Source organism: Capra hircus, chromosome 19 (assembly GCF_001704415.2).
Source record: "Capra hircus breed San Clemente chromosome 19, ASM170441v1, whole genome shotgun sequence".
NCBI lineage: Eukaryota > Metazoa > Chordata > Mammalia > Artiodactyla > Bovidae > Capra > Capra hircus.
In genome coordinates, this window is record NC_030826.1 from 54,548,679 (window position 1) to 54,565,192 (window position 16,514).

At 56.9% G+C, this 16,514-nt stretch overlaps 1 protein-coding gene across 3 annotated transcripts in view; it reads left to right on the top strand.

The window, feature by feature from the left end:
• UBE2O (ubiquitin conjugating enzyme E2 O) overlaps nucleotides 1-16,514 on the top strand; it is a 47,988-nt gene that overhangs the window by 23,425 nt on the left and 8,049 nt on the right. For all 3 annotated transcript variants that reach the window (XM_018063744.1, XM_018063746.1, XM_018063745.1), the window contains exons 2-7: nucleotides 12,389-12,448; nucleotides 12,555-12,665; nucleotides 14,644-14,741; nucleotides 15,242-15,305; nucleotides 15,964-16,107; nucleotides 16,390-16,499. In XM_018063744.1, the coding sequence (XP_017919233.1) occupies nucleotides 12,389-12,448; nucleotides 12,555-12,665; nucleotides 14,644-14,741; nucleotides 15,242-15,305; nucleotides 15,964-16,107; nucleotides 16,390-16,499 (587 nt within the window). The remainder of the gene's footprint in view (nucleotides 1-12,388; nucleotides 12,449-12,554; nucleotides 12,666-14,643; nucleotides 14,742-15,241; nucleotides 15,306-15,963; nucleotides 16,108-16,389; nucleotides 16,500-16,514) is intronic.

A 16,514-nucleotide genomic window follows, 5' to 3' on the forward strand; every position in this document is an offset into this window, starting at 1 on the left:
CAGAGAAGGCCTTCCTGATGGGGTGACGCCCAGGCAAAGACTGGAGTCAGCTGTCTGGGCCCGTGTAAAAGCCGTGACTGTCACCGTGGAGGCGCCTCGTGTGTGACTGCTCATTGCACTTCATGCCCCCGCCTCCTCCTGGCTCCTCCCAGCCTGATGTTTCGTTAGCACCAGGCACACGCAGCGTCTGGCATCCTCGTAGGTGTGCAGACTGTCGTGTGAGTGTGTGGATAGATGGATGGCTGGTGCACAGTCGCTTGAGCAGCCTGTGACAGATGTCAAGGGAAGCCAGCCCAGGCTTCTGCAGGGCGGGCTCTGTCCCTGCCCGGCCGCTGGGGGAGGAGAGGTGGGTCTGGAGCCCAGGCCCGAGGGAAGCGGGGTTCACGCTGGGTGCCCAGTCGCACCTTCTCCCTGTGTGGTTCACTGCACAGCTCTGTGCTTCACATCCCGTTTCAGGGCTGTTCAAACTGACCAGTGAAGTAAGCCCTGCAATCGCTGGCAGAGCATAAGCAGGGGCGGGCAAGAGAGCTGCCATTTCCATTACTCGCCACATGCCACTCGTGTCCTGGGGGCTTCCATCTCAGAACCATCACAGACCTGCCACCTGCCATCACCCTCACGTGACTCAGCTGGGCCTTGGAAGGATCGTGGCAGAGTGCTTGTCCCATCTTCCCCCACTTAGATTGATGGGGGTTCCTGGATGCAGCCTGCAGGAGGTGGGGAGGATTCTTCAGACGCCAGCCTGGGGTCGTCTTCTGGTTCTTCTTCACACTTCTGGTTCCGCGGCCTGTTTGCCAGTGCTGAGGGCCCAGGGATTAAGAGAAATAAGGCCAGCCCTGGTCCAAGGGGTGGGCTTTCCTGGTGGCACAGTGGTGAAGAGTCCTCCTGCCAATGCAGGAGATGCGGGTTCAATCCCTGGGTCAGCAAGATCCTGTGGAGATGGAAATGGCAACCTCCTCCGGTATTCTTGCCTGGGAAGTCCCATGGAACAGAGGAGCCTGGCAGGGTACAGTCCATGGGAGGGCAAAGAGTTGGACACACCTGAGCAACTTAGCATGCATGCAGGTTGGAGAGATAGCAAGGCTGAGATGTTTCTCGTAAAAGGTATATACCGTGTACCCTGGCAGGTCTCCAGCCCTTCTCAGGCAGGGGTGCTGACGCTCCAGGGCGTCCACCAAAATGTGTTAATGCATTTTCATCGATGCTGATTGCTTCAGTCCCTCAGAGAACAGAAAATAGTCACCTTCTGTGCCCTGAGGGCTCAGGTGACGATGACTCTGGCCTTTCTGTCTTTGGAGGAGTTGGGAGCTTGCAGGACCGAGCTGGGTCTCTGGCACCTGTAAGTGTTTCCTCCTCAGTGGGTGGTGGCGAGCCCTTTCCTTGTTCCCAGCCACGCCAGTTACCACACGCTCAGCCCAGAAGCCGGCTGCTCAGTAAGCATTTGTGCTTCGTTCTGTTAGAAATCTTTGCCCAAAGGGCAGGCTACCCGATCCTCCCCTGGTCTAATTCTGGTGACATGGGGTGGCTGAGAAAGGAAGACGTGACTGTCGAGGTGGGCGCTGGTGAGCGGTGAGGCCAGTCAGCTGCTCCCTGGGGGGGCCAGCCTGTCTGTGGGGCTCCGGGTGGCTATGCCGTGGACTGAGGGCATCAGGCCAGTTCAGAAGGCTGTCAGCACTTTGGGAGCAGCTGGCTGTGGGACCGTTGTTCAGGGATGTGAGGCCCTGGTTTGCTTTCCATCCCGGGGCGGGGCGGTGCTCACCTTGCTTCCTCCTCGCCTGTCTGTGCCTTGGCCAAAGCTCTTGCTTTCTAGGCAGGAGGTGGGGAGAGAACATGTTTGCAGCCCCCCACCCAGTTTGTGTTAGAAACATGGAGTTTGGGAATTGAGGAAAGCAGAGGATCACAGTTATTCCGGGGCGAGTCCTGGAAGTTCCCGCCCCCTGGTGTGGATCTCCCTTACCTGCCCGCTGGGCGGCTCAGGGAGTGGGTGGGATGGGGGCACAGAGCCCTCACGGATGATGAAGACAGAACTGCCCAGGAGGTCAGCCCCCCGCCACCGCCCAGCCCACCTCAGTGAGAACCTGGCCCTGGAGGAAAGACTCAGCCTTGGACCAGGGCTCTGGTGTGTATTTTTACTGCCTTTTCCTCCCATATCTGCGTTTTTAAAAATAGCAATGCTGAGTGAATCCCTGTCAGTCTGAGTCTGCTGTGGAAGGTAGGATGCATTTCGCAGGGAGTGTGGCTGTTGATCAGCAGCAATTCTCAGCATTTGGGAGCATGGACCGCAGGAGCTGTGGGCTTTCCTGGGGAGAAGCGTCCCCAGCCTACCACTGCGGGAACAGGCCCAGCTCTGCCGGCCAGCGATGACGTCATCTTGAAGGTGATGTCACTTTTCTTCGGGTTTGAAAGGAGGGAGATGAAGAGAAGGGGGCAGGAGCATCTGGGAGCTGAGGTCCCGGTGGTCATCCCTGAGGACTGGACCAGGCAGAGACTGGGCTTCCTGCCAGGATGGTTCTTTCTCAGACTCGGGGTTCTTACCTGCAAGGAGAGCCTCGTTCAGTCACTCCTGCCCGTCCGGTCACCCAGCTCTAAAATCCCCGTGGTTTTGATGGCTGTAGTGTGGGGCCCAGAGCTGCCTTCCTGCCTGGAGGTCTCCATCGTGGGAAAACCAAGTCCCCTGGGTGTCCGGGGACACGTGCTGGCAAGTTCCGCTCTTTGCCCCCTAGGCAGCAGCCCACCTGGGTCAGGTCCCAGGGCTCTTGGCCCCCAGGGTCTAGGGCTTTGTTCTGGGCATCTGTCTGGAAGCTGACAGAGGCCAGGGTCTGGACCACCTGAACAGAGGTCAGAGTTGGGGCCACATCATTTAGAGAACCTGGTCCCTGTGTGTGCTCAAGGGCTGACCCACTGGAGTGTGTCAGGGATACTGGAGGAGGTGGGGGGGGGGGCGGGTGTGAGCCCAGCCTCACTTTGCTTTGCTACTTATTGTAATCCACCTCACTTTTGCATCTTGATCCCCAGGTTTTTTATCTTTAAATTAAAAAAATTAATAACAGGGATCTCCCTGATGGTCCAGGGGTTAACTACAGGGGACAAGGGTTCGATCTCTGGTCAGGGAACTAAGATCCTGCTCAGGCCATGGTGTGCGGCCAAAAAAAAAAAAAAATCTAAAAACAAATGTCCCTGAGTAGTCAGGGCCCTCTTTTGTTTTAGAAGAAAGCAGAGCTGTTTTAACCAGGCTAGTAATCGGACTCGCCCAGGGAACATTAAGAAATAGATTGCTCGTTTCACCTAGGGATTCATTCAGTAGGTTTGGGATATCAGGAATCTGTATTTTTGAAAGCACTCTGCAGATTCTGATGGTTGCTTTAAAACTTAGTCCCCCTCCCAAGGGACCTGCCAAGGTGGCGTCCGTTTTTCTTCATAATCTTTTGCTATTTCAGCACTGCTGGGTTAAATATATCTAGACTCTCCACTGTGTTTTTATGGGGCCATTGGTTCGTTTCTACCAGTTGCCCTTCAAAGATCAAACACAGTGGTGGGTGTTTAGCCAAAACACTGCCTTGCTGTTGCTGATTTTAGGGCTTGGCGTCTGCAGGTGGGTGTCCAGTGGTTGAGATGCATTTTGAATCCCTCACTCTCAGAATTGTGTCCTCCTTCAGACCTGTGATACTGTGAATTCTAGCTGAGACGTCCTTCCTGTGTGAGACCTAGAGGAGCTCAGAGGAAAGAAGTTTTGTGCTTCGTCAGACAGAAAAGAAAATCAGGCCAGGGCCTCGTGTGCTGACGTCTGCTCACTGGTCACCCCTTCTCCTCCGACAGCGCAGGGGCTCTGTGAGGCTCCAAGGCTGGTCCTGTTGGGGGCCAGGGACGAGGCTCACTCCATGAGTGCCAGCTCTGGGACCACCCCCTGCACGCCATCTCCAGGCCCTTGCTGCTGAGCGGGCCCTGAAGACTCCTTCCCTCCCACCCCCAACCTCACTCCCCCGGGCCCGAGAGCGCCCGTGCTGACCCCTGGCCCGGTGCCGTCTTCTCCTTACCGGGTCCCTGGATCACACCTCTCCCAGGGTAGGCATCTCAGTGCCGCCGTGCCACCAGCTGAGCGCTCTGTCTCCTGCGCGCTCTGATTCACCCTCGGCTGAGTCTCCCTGATCCACCTCACTCTGAGTCATGGAGATGGGTGTGTCTGCTCTTATTGAAAGGGGAGGAGAATTGTGACCATATAAACAAGAAGGTGGTGACTGGCAGGCTCCGTGATTTCCTGAGATTTTCTTTGAAAGAGCTCCCTGATACTGAGATCCTTTCAGTTTATACAAGACTTTTTAGAAATGCCCTCTAAATCAAAATGTACCTGTATGTTAATTTTTGCCTCTGTTTCTGTCTTTGTAGATGTTAATTTCGTGTATATGTTTCCTCCAGCTGAGGTCTGAGTTCACGGGGAGAAACCTTCAGGGGTCTGCCTGTGGGGCTCCCAGCCTGGGTCATCGTTCTGCGAGCTAAGCTGACATCAGACACGTGGGGGTGGGGGAGGGGTCTGGAGAGCAGTGCTGAGCCCTCTCTGGGCCTGCTCTCTCTGCCCACTCAGGGATGCCCAGCAGCCTAGCCATGAGGACAGGCCTGAAACCATGCTGCTGACTTCTCCTTTATCTCTTGAGGAGGGAGTTCTTCTCACTCTGAAGCTTCCTGTCTCGTACCCTCCTCCTGAATCCAGGAGTCCTGGGCTCTTTGGACCTTTTTGGAGCCAGGCTGATCAGGCTGGGGCCAAGATACTGAGGGCAGTGCTGAGTTCTTGAAGGTGGGCGCTGCCCTCCCCCTGATACTGTAGCATGAGAGACCCAGCTCTGCTGCCTGGGCTTCCGCTGGTCCACTGCCAGGCACAGCTCCCCAGTCCTTCCCTCCCACTTAGCAGGCGCTTGGACTCGGTCCCCTTTCTCTGTCCCCTTGGGCACGCTGCGCCTTGGGCCGTCTCCGCAAGCTGGCAGGCCGCAGCTGCAGTTTCCAGGCAGTGATGCAGTCATGATGCATTGCCTGGCCCTAATTGCAGGCTTCTGGTCTGCGGCATGCCATCAGAGCAAGGGGGCCCTGGGGACAGGGCCACCACCCTGGGAGGTGAGAGTGTAGATGCCTGGCCAGCACAGCTTTCATCTGAAGGGGTGTGTGGGGGGTGGTGACCTTTGCCTACATCTTTGATGGATGTCTCCTCTGCAGCCTGGCCCTTCCCACCTGCCCTTTGGCTACAGAAGTTTTTGTGTTATTTACTCGTATAAGTGTTTTTCAGGTATTTTCATTTTGTTTCCCCCCAACTAAATGTAAGTTCTGTAAAGCTGGGACACATACCTTCGTATTTGTACTCTTATCTTGTTCTGAAATCTATAGAAAACACTAAAAAACTATTGAATTGATCGCCCTCAGTCTTCAAATTCAGCGGAGCTTGTGCTGAGTGGTTTCTGTAGCATGTGATTGACAGAATTTTCCAGCGAGGGGCACCAGTGTTGGTCTGTTCTCCCACTGCCCAGCCATTTCCAGCTCTTCTCCTGCAGGCACGTGAGGCCCTCTGGCCATTTGTGTTTGCTAGGATCGAAACCTTCAATCCTCAGGTGGGCAGCTTGCTGATGGCTGGATTTTTAGGGACTTTCAGTCACATGATGGTCAACTGCTGCGAGAAAGTCATTACTCTGGCATTCGCTGGACTCACTGGCCAGTCAGGTCCCCAGATCCATTCAGAACTGAACGCTGGCAGAGGAGCCCGGCTCCAGCCCATAGTTAGTACCGTTCGCTGCCACACCCGGTGGGACTGTTCTGAAAGCCAGCATACTGACATTTTAAGTAAGGTCAGAAAGAGTTGAGAGTTTCCGCAGCCCCACAGTGTCTCCGTGTAAACGTTTGGATCCTAGGATTTTTTATCGTTTGCTTGGTTCTGGCTCTGGACGAGCTTCTGACTAGAAGAGATGTCTCCCTCCGCTTGATATAACTGGCTGAAACCCAAGCCAGAAAGGACCCAGCCAGAGAGGATCCTCAGGGCAGCTGGGTAGGGTGGGGGCTCTCAGACACCTTGAAAGTGACCCACCATTGACTACACCTTTTACGTCGTGACCCAGGACTCATGTATGTTATTTATGCAACTGGAAAAGTTTTCTCAGGACAGTACTCACCCTTCCTGTATGTGATAAGCCCAGTGTTGGCCATGACCCACTAAATTGATTTCATAACCCACTAACAGGTCCGAACCCTCGCTTGGAAACAGTGTTGCTCAGGAATTCCTGGTGGTCCAGTGGTTAGGACTTCCCACTTTCACTGCCGACGGCCAGGGTCAGGGATGGGGACCGCACAGGCGTAACTGCATGGCAAAAGAGAAGAGAAATCTCTGCTCTAGGGAGCATCCATTCTAGGGTTCCCAAGGCTCTTTCAGAGTTCTGCCCCGAGGGGCAAACTTCCAGTCTGCCAGCACAGCTTCTCTGGCCTCCAGATTGCATTTGTGTTGGAAGGAAGGAGTCAGTATCCCTGGGCCTGCCCTTCTTCTTTCCCCACCCATCTCTGCACCAGATCCTTCTACATCCTTAAAAGACTGCGTACATCCCTTGTTTCACATTTTGTAATCTTATCAAGCCTTGAATCTGTAGGAACATTAAAAAGAGTTTCATTTACCTCAGTCCTAGGTTTTAGCAAAGTTCCTATTGAATAGTTTTCCTCTAGTCTCACCCCCCAAACTGAGCTGGGCTTCTCAGCCAGTGGCCAGTGTGCCCCGCCCCCGTCTTGCTCTGCAGTGCACAGGGCGGCCTCTGCAGTGAGCCCGGGTTCTCACAGCCAGGTGGACCCAAGGGCAGCAGGACTGGGACCTACTGCAGCCTCTGTGACCTCAGGGAGGGAGCGAGGGGAGCTGGTTAGGGGACCCGAAGTCCCCCACCCCGCAGTGATCACTGTGCTGGCTCAAGGGGCAGGAGGGATCATGTGTCTCGGATTGTTTTTACCCCTTGGGAATAGCAGGCCTTTAGAAATTTCCAGCACTGGTCTGACGTCATCATATTTCTTTGAGGAATCGTTCTTTGAGTTCTGGCCTAGGTAAACAGCCTCATCGCCCAAGTGTGTCTGCTGGACCTGCCACTTCCCCGCACCACCCTACCCCACCCCAGGAAGGGCCTGACTCAGTCCATTGACTACAGCCCAAACCGGGGTCACAGCGGGCCCATCCCCGCCCCCCAACACACAGGCCGTCTTCCACGTCTTCCACTCACTCGCCAGGGGCGCCGTGTGGGGCTGGCAAGGGGCTGGCCGACAGCTGGTCCTTGAGCTCCAGGTTCAAAGCTACCCCCATTATCAGTTGAAGATCTGGTGCGGCCTACATCACTAACCCCTGGAGAAGCCCCCGTGGTTCTCTTGCTGTGGGTCTGAAGGACACATGTCTCTCCTCCCCCATGTTTTGGCCTCCAGAGTTTGACAGGACAGTGGTGGGTGGGTGGCTTCCAGCCTCAACACAGACGTTCAGGCTCCTTTCAGAGCCCTCCTCTGCCTGTTGTCCAACTTCCTACTGCTTCTCCTCTCACGCCAGGGGCCCCGTTAGTGGGTGCTGATCTTAGGGACCAGGCACAAAGGCCCCTTTTATCCCTCGAGCATGTGCTTGGCCCCCACTGAGCATGCCAGCCCATAGGACCACCCAGTTCTACAGGATGCGATGTTCAGATCCACTGGAAAGGAGCATCTTGTTTCAGCTTCCTTGTGTGTTCAACCAGTTGATCAGCCTTAGTTTGTCTTTTTCTCTCCTTAGAACATTTTTATTCAGTGATTCAGGTTCTTCCAGGTCAGCTGGGAGCAGTGTTGTGACTGAGGGTCTAGACCCTGAGCTGCGGCACCATCAGTGCCCAGCATCAGAGCTGTAGTGCAGGGGAGCTGTGTGCGCCTTGGGCGGCCCAGGGGGAAGGGCCAGAGCCCCTGGGAGCCCAGAAAGGGGCGGGGTGGGCGTGCGAAGCCTCCCTGCAGGCGGCGGTCCCCCGTGGGGCCCCCTCCTGTGCCACCACACTGCTTTCCGACTTGAAGCTCCCCGTTAGTTCTGACCTCAGGAAGCAGCCGGAGAGCGATCCCTTAACCCACCCCCGGTGTCCACACCGCCGCACTCCCTTGGGGGCAGCCTCAGGGCTCCTCAGCCTCCGCACCGATGATGCTTTGGGCTGATCATTCTCCGCCGTGGGCTGTCCTGTGGTTTGTTGGATGTTTAACAGCATCCCTGGCCTCCACCCACCAGGAGCCCCTTCCCCCAGCCTCAACAGCCAGGTATCCCCAGACATTACACATGTCCTCTGGGGGTGCAGTTGCGCAGTTGAGAACTCTGGGCTGCCTGGTCCCGTTGCCTGCTCTGCAGCTGCTTCTCTACCCAATTGCCTGGTGATTCTCCCAGCATGCCCCGCTGCAGAGACCTGCAGGGGCTTCCCCCTCGCTCAGGGTGGACTCTCGGGTCCTTCCCCGGTGCTTTCTCTGAGGCCCGAGACACCCGGCCTCGCCTCCTGCTCACTGTTGCCGTCACAGCCTCTGCTGGCCATTGAACACTCCAGGCACACGCCGCCGGGTCTTTGGGGCAGCTCTCTTGTCTGCTTGGCAAGCTCCCTCCCTTAATACACTCAGACCTCTGTTCACACATCACCTTGGAATGGCCTTTCCTGATCACCCACTTAAATAGCTCACTCGTGCTCACCTCGTTCCTGTGCTTCACTGAACGGAAGCTGAGTCAGAGCAGGACCTGTCTCAGCAGTGCCTGTTCTCCTGAAGCCTGGCTCCCCCACCCCCAAAGGTGCAGGAATTCCACCCCCCCTCCAAGGATGGCAGGCATGTTGTTTGCTACTCGTTTCCAGAGGAGGCAGTGGAGGCAAAGGACGTATGTTCTTGGATTCCACCAGCCACATCCCTCAGACATGTCCCAGAAGTGTCTAAGCACAGGGAATTAATTATTATACCCAGAATCTTATAATAACCTAAAATAAATGTACCAAGGAAAAAATCTCACAAAAACAAATCTCCATGCTATACACTTGAAACTAACCCAGGATTGTAAACCAGCTGCTGTTGCCGTTGTTCAGTCGCCAAGTTGTGGCCCACCCTTTGCAACCCCATGGACTGCAGCGTGCCAGGCCTCCCTGTCCCCCACCATCTCCCGGAGTTTGCCCAAGTTCATGTCCATTGAATCGGTGGTGCGGTCCAGCCGTCTCATCCTCTGTCGCCGTCTTCTCCTTCTGCCCTTCAGTCTTTCCAAAGTAATGTGTGTTCATTTTAGAAACCACCTGTAGCCCCTCTTCACTCAGACAATGTGTCATTTTGGTGTGGTGTCTTTTTTTTCTTCTGTTCAGAAACTTCTGACAGCTACAACTCTCCTCCAGAAATGTTAAACCATAGTTGACCACCTCAGAGCTCGTTCAGAATTCTAGAGCTGATCATGATAAAAACTACATCAGAGTGCACCCAACAAAGAATGAGACTGTCTGGCTTAGTCTTCCTGTGATCCTGGCCGTTTCCTGGAGCAGGCACAGCACCCCCTGGTGTCAGCACCGTGTCCGGCACCTGTGGTCTGGGTACTGGATCTCTGGAGGGCGGAAGGAGCAGAGGGCACTCTGCTGAGAGAGACCAGGAGGCTTCCCCCACCTGTGGCCTTGGCCTTGGTGGGTGTTCAGGGGCCCTCATGACGTCCACTGGCTGAGGCCACGACAGCTGCCTGCCATGTGTTCCAGAGATGAGCAGAGCAGTTACTGCTTTTACAACCAGGACAAGGATTGCTGTCTTGCAGAGTGCATGGAGCTGCCAGAAACGTGGTCTGCTCCGTTCTTGTCTCTACAGCTCTGGGAAGGGAGGAGCTTTTTCTGTGGTTAAGAGAATGGACTCGAGCTGAACTGCCCGAGTTCAAGTCCAGGCCACACCACTGTGGAGCCGTGTGCCCCTGCATGCGTGACTTCTCTGCTCTTTGTCCCGGTCTCCTCCTCTGTAAGGCCAGGATGGTGTACTGATTCTGCGGGGTTGTGGAGGATCTCTCAGGTTAAAACATGTGAACTGCTTGAAGACCGCGTGGAGTGTGACACACACCAGGTGTGCTGTCGCTGTGGAGAGGCCTCCAGAGCAGGGGTTCCTTCTAGAGCCTGTGAGATGCCGGGAGCACGTGCCCGGGGCAGGGAGAGGCGAGGAGGACGAGGGGAAGGCCCGGTCCGTGGGGGGCACCCGGCAGACGTGCAGAGAGCCGTGCCTGGTGTGGGGGCATGCGGGCGCCCGGGAGGCAACACTGTGGAGCGGAGAGGAGGGCCTGGCAAGTCACCCTGCCCTCCTGGGCGTCTTGTGCTCTTCTGGGGTTCCCGGGGGGGGGCGCATGGACAGAATCGTGGCTCCGGCGCCCCGCGCTCCTCCCTGCCATCCCTGCCATTCCCACTTGGCACGCGCTGTGTCATTGTCCTTGTCCTGCAGGGTTAGAAGAGTCTGGAGACCCAGCTTCATGGTGGGAGGGGATCAGGCTCTGGCAGGAGGCCGAGTGCAGGTCGGGAGAGCCCCACCCGGGGACACGTTGGCTCCCCAGCCCTCCCCCTCACCCCCCGGGAACTGTGTGACCTGCCTGCCCCGCGTCCTGGCAGCACTTCTGCAAGGGGAGGAAGGAGAAAGCCCGCCCCTGGCCTGGCTGTGATGCCAGCTTTCATAAGCTATGGCATTCTTGCTTGGGCCTCCGAGCAGCAGCCTCAGCGACCCCTCCGCCCACAGGGGCAGCAGGGCTGGGCCACGTCCCTGCCAGGACTGCAGTGACTCAGGGTTCGCCCCGGGCCGCTCCCATCCTTTCCTCAGGATGCTGTCAGGGACCGACCCCGACGTGAGGGGGGGCTGCTGTGCTTCACGGCCAGACGCAGGGTCACCTCCCACCCCTCGCAGCACAGCCCCTCTCCAAGAGGGCTTCCCCTCACTGCAACTCCTGGTTTCCATGGCAACTTGGAAAGACCTGTAGTTGTGGTTTTTTGAAGTCTAAAATGAGAGCCAAGGTTTGAGATAGAGCAGGACAGCACACTGAAAATACCGTGTCCTCCCCGGGCGTTTGGACCCAGAGGGTTAGAGGACGGGAGGTTGGTTGAGTTAGCAAAACGGCACCATCATTCCAGTACCTTCTCGGCAGAGTTCCACATGGCCCCTCGAAGCCTCCTGGTGTCTCCCAGGAGACCCCTCCTGGGGTCTCGGAGCCTGAACTTGGGGTCATCAGCCTGCACCTGGGGGCAGCGGAGGCGGGTGGAGGCATCATAGTGGGCGTTGGCTGAGCGCTTACTGTGAGCCAGGCCCCCGGTGGCTCTCTGTGCTTTCACCACCTTGTGAATCTTCTGAGCCCCCGGGGGTTGCAGTGCCGTCTCTCGGGTGAAGGTCCGCTGTGCCTAACCCGGGGCTCCCTCCCTGTGGGAGCATCTCTGTCACCTGTTGGTAGCAGGCCCGTTGCTTCCGCTTTCCTTGTTTCATAAGTTACATTGCACAGATGCCAGGGTTTCGGTGACCTTGAGTGTGTCTCCCTTCTCAGTACCTCAGGCCACCTCATGGAGGTCACCTTTCCAGGCCCCAGGTTCTGCAGTGGCGAGAGTAACCCTGAGGGTCTTCATCTGGGTGTCTGTGGGAACAGCTCTTCCCCCCTCCTCGTTTGGGGTCTTGGAGGTTCTGAGCTAGGAAGGTGGGCAGTCCCAGAGCTCCTTCATTCCCAGGATGCAGTGAAGAACCCCAGAGGAGCTGCCCCAGGCTTGGGGCCCCAGTGCAGGAGGTGGGCTGGCTCAGTAGAGAAGCTTTGGGCTGTTGTGGGGATCCTGTGCCCAGGGGCGGGTGGGGGGACAGTCGTGGAGGGAAGGGGTCAGCGCTTGCTGTGCAGCCGGCCAGGCTCCAGAAGCTGGTGTCCTGAGTTACTCAGCAGCCTGCAGTGCTCCGCCGGGCTGTCGATAAGGAGCAGGCTCCGGCTGGCTGTGCAGGATAGCCCAGATTAAAAGGTGGTGCGGCTGATAGCCGCCTCGGGGTGCCCTCTGGCCCTACATCATGCTCCTCCTCCAGCCCACCCTCCCCAGCACTCAGCGGCAGGGGCGCAGGGCAGGCAGAGGCGGAGGTAGGACTCCGCTCATAGCAGAATGTTTTGCTCTCGTTTAAGTGAGGCTGTCCGTGGTCTGTCGCTTAGCCACCCTTTCCAGTGTGATCAGTTCCCTCCGGTGAGCCCGACTTTCGCCTTGGACCGGGGAGGCTGCCCCTGGTCTGTCCCTGATCAGAGTGCGGTCCTGTCCCCTGATCCGGGTGCCCGGGAGGGGCACGTGGGATTTGGGAAAGCCTGGGGGAACTTGGGGTTTTTGTGCTTGACTGCAGCTGGGAGGTGACCATGCCCCATGTGACTGGAGGCCGAGCTCTCACTCTCTGCCCTCTGTTCCAGCTGAAGCTCGAGGACCGCTCCGTGGTGCCCCGCGATGTGGTCCGGCACATGCGCTCCACTGTGAGTCCCCATCCCACCCGGTGGGCGTGGCCTGGGGCAGGTCGGGGCGGGTCTGGGTGGGCCCCCAGGGTGCCTTCCCTGGGCCTGGATGCCTTCCCACCTGCAGGACAGCCAGTGCGGCACCGTGATCGACGTGAACATCGACTGCGCTGTCAAGCTCATCGGCACCAACTGCATCGTCTACCCCGTCAACAGCAAGGACCTGCAGCACATCTGGGTGAGCCCCCCGCCTCCCCCAGTGGGGCTCTAGTGGCCAAGCCCAGCACTCAGCCTCTCCTTGCAGCCTGGTGGCGCTTCTTGCCACCTGGACTTGAGGTCAGGTGGCGCTTTATGTCTCCAGCAGACAAGGCTGGTTTCCTTTCTCTTCTAAGACTTTTTGTCATCGTTTTTGAAACAGATTTTTTTCCAGTAGTTTATTTATTTATGCGTTTATGATTCGAAACTTGCTGAAGGTCGTAGGTGCCGTGTCTCCCGCAGCGGCACACCTGGTGCGCGTCAGCACCTGCTCCTGCCTGTTCTCCCTCTTGCCCACCCCTCTCTCCCCCACTCTCTCTTGTCTCCTCTTTTCTGAAACTTTGTTTTTAACCTTTTTTTTTCTTTGGCCCCACCATGCAGCATGTGGGATCTTAGTTCCCTGACCAGGGATCAATCCCGTGCCCCCTTGCATGGGCCACATGTTAACAACTGCACGGCCAGGGAAGTCCCTGCTTTTCTGAAACATCTGAAAGCAAGCTACAGTTATGATGCCGTCTGCCCCCTGAGTGTGTATTTTCCGAAAACAGAAACACTCTCCTATTTAACAATCATTCAAACCCCCACATTAAGACCTTGACCTGTTACTGTCCATCCGCAGACCCCACTCAGTTGTCCCAACAATCTCCGTTTTCCCCTTCTGACCTGGACTCCATCAGGAGCACACACTCAGTCGTCAGCTCTTTGATCTCCCCCAGGCTGGAGCGGTTCCCGGTCCTGCTTTGTCTCCCTGTCCCTGGTGACCCTGAGCATGGGGCCATCCGGCAGTGCCCATGACAGCCTCGGGCCCCACGCTTTTGGCAGAACTGCCCCAGAAGTACTACTCAGCTCTTCCCTGGCCCCGGAACGTGCCTCAGCCGCAGTGTGGAGATGTTCTCTTTGCTCCCCAGTCGTGTTGAGCTCTGCTGAGCTGCCTTCCAACAAAGTCAGAATTCACCCCTTTGCCAGTGATCATATTGGTTTTGTGGGGAGATATTCCGGGATTGTGTCAAGAAACTGGGGCTTCTCAGCCCCCATCCACCAGCCTTAGCCTCCATTAACAATTCCCACCTGACCCAGCCGGCAGTCTGATGGCTGCTAAATGGCGATTTCATGACACCATCACTGCCTGCTTTGTTATGAGTTTGGCATTCTACCACATGGAAGAGCTGTACTTTCTGTCCCATTTATTTCTTCATTTTTTACGTCAGATGCAGAGACTCCTGTTTTAGTTATTGGTTGTAATCCATTACTCATTTTGTTGCTTCAGTGATCCCACCCAGATTTGGCCCCGGTGGGAACCCCTTCAAGCTGGCATCTGTGCTCTTTTGACATGTCTCCACCATTTTTTAAAGTAACACTTTCTTACTTTCCCTATCGTATTATTTCTGATCCAGCCTAGAATCAGCTGTTTCTTCAGCAAGCCCTAGTTTCTTTCAAAAGCCACGGTCTGGGTGCAAGCTGGGTGTGCTAATTGCTCCTGGGCCCCATTCAGGGCAGCACTAGGGAATCCACGTGTGTGTACGTAGGTGGATACGCACATGTCTAAATATGCCTGTGCCCATCCTGTGTACGTATTGAGAGGTGTGAGCTCCTCTTGATGCCTCTGACCCCAGTCCAGCTCCTCTGTCTGCCCTTGCCTGTGTTAGTGACTGCTGTCCCCAGCAGGGAGAGACTTGGCTCTTGATATCCTCCGTACAGTTATCTGTTTATTTAAATCATTTTACTGTGTAAGCACCCACCCCAGCCCACTCCCACTCACGTGTCCTGTGTCCTCGGAAGGCTGCCCAGCCTCTGCCTCTGTGGGGGCGAGCAGCTGGGGACTCTTGGGGCAAGCTTGCTGCACAGTTACTAGGTCCGACCCACATGGAGCCTTCCTGCCCTGTCTGTGGGGCCAAGAGGAACGGGGGTTCCGGACACCAGAGTCCTCTGTCGTCTCTCACCGCCTGTCTCCCTGTCTGCAGCCCTTCATGTACGGAGACTACATCGCCTACGACTGCTGGCTGGGCAAGGTCTACGACCTGAAGAACCAGATCATCCTGAAACTGTCCAACGGCGCCAGGTGCGGTCTCCCCACCGCGCAGGAGCCCTCGCAGGGCGGGGCCGCTGGGGAAGGGGCCGGGGTGCGTCCTGGGTCCCCCGAGGGCCGTGCCAGGGGCTGCGGGCCTCGCGTCTCAGGGCCCGACCGCGGGCTGGTCTCCTTGTTAGCCTGGCTGGATTCTCTGGCTCAGTTCCTGGTCTTCGCTCTACCCTGGCTTGGGGAGACCCTCATCGTCACATAGGACCCCCAAGAGGGGCTAATGCTCTCCTTTAGGCACTTTAAGGGAATGAGCGCTGAGATCTGCTGGCTGAGTCCTGTTTGTTTGAGTTCCTTGTTCCAGTGCAGGGACTGAGGTGTGGGCGGAGGGTGAATTACCCATTTTAAGGCCTGCGGAGGCACTGACGCCTCTGGACAAGTCCTGTAGGCACTGACCAACCCCTTCTGGGGTCCTGGCTGCCTCGCCTCCCCTGAGACTCAGGCACTGGGTCAGGTGCCCACCAAGCCCCCGCCCCCTATTGCAGGTGCTCCATGAACACGGAGGACGGTGCCAAGCTCTATGATGTCTGCCCACACGTCAGCGACTCTGTACGTTGGCTCCACTCCAGGAGCCTGGGAGGCGGGGGTGGGGGGCACGTCTCCTGTTCCTCAGCCCTGGGCTCCGCAGGAGGGAGCTTGGGCTTCTCGGCAGAGTGTGGGGGGCTTTCCTGGGGCGACCAGCGGTCTCGGCCAGTGCTTTCCTGGAAGGAGGGGCTGTGTGGCAGAAGGTGAAAGCTTGGGTGTTTGCAGGAAGCAGTAGAACTTTCTTTGCATTTTGTAAACTTTTTATCTCATCCTTTTAAAATCTTCCTTTTTCTTGGAGTGTATGCAGTATTTTACTGTGATGTGATATTTTAGAGCAGTGGTAAATGATAGTTTGTAAATAACACTAGGAGAGTGTGTGTGATCAAGCAGGTTTGGGGACCCGCAGCCTTAGAGCTTTGTCCCCCCAGACCGGCGGCATTGTTGTGGCCCGAGAGCTTGTTATAAGCAGAATGGGTCAGCCATGCCTTTTAGTGAGTAAAACCCCTGGTGGTTTGTGTGCATCTGAGGTCTGAGAAGTACTACTCTGCAGTCTTGGGGGTGTGGAGCATGGAGGCCTGGGGTGGACGGCAGGTGCCCAGTAGGAGATCCAGGTGTGAACACTGCTCCCCAACCCCCGAAGAGGCAGCGCTCACGGGCCCCCCTCTGGCCCCCAATCCCGCAGGGTCTCTTCTTCGACGATTCCTACGGCTTCTACCCGGGCCAGGTGCTCATTGGGCCTGCCAAGATCTTCTCCAGTGTCCAATGGCTGTCAGGCGTCAAGCCGGTGCTCAGCACCAAGAGCAAGTTCCGCGTGGTGGTCGAAGAGGTAAGGAGAAGGCGTGGTGGGGAGTGAGGCCCTGGCACTCCCTCCCAACCTCCCTCGCCTGGAAGGGGGCTGCTGTGAGGACAGGGGGAGCCCGGGCTGAGCGAAGGAGGGAGGTGGCCAGTGGCAGGTACGCTGGGCCCATCTGGAGGGGAGGAGGCCTCCGTGACCTCTGGGAGGGTCTGAACTACGATGAAGACCTGCTTCCCGCTCTGGAGGACAGCTGCGGAAAGCGAGAGGCAGTAGGGTCTGCTGACTGGGGCCCTGTCCCACCCCCCTTCCCAGGTGCAGGTTGTAGAGCTGAAGGTCACCTGGATTACCAAGAGCTTCTGTCCAGGGGGCACGGACAGCGTCAGCCCCCCACCCTCTGTCATCACCCAGGAAAACCTAGGCAGGTGAGCGGCCCCAGC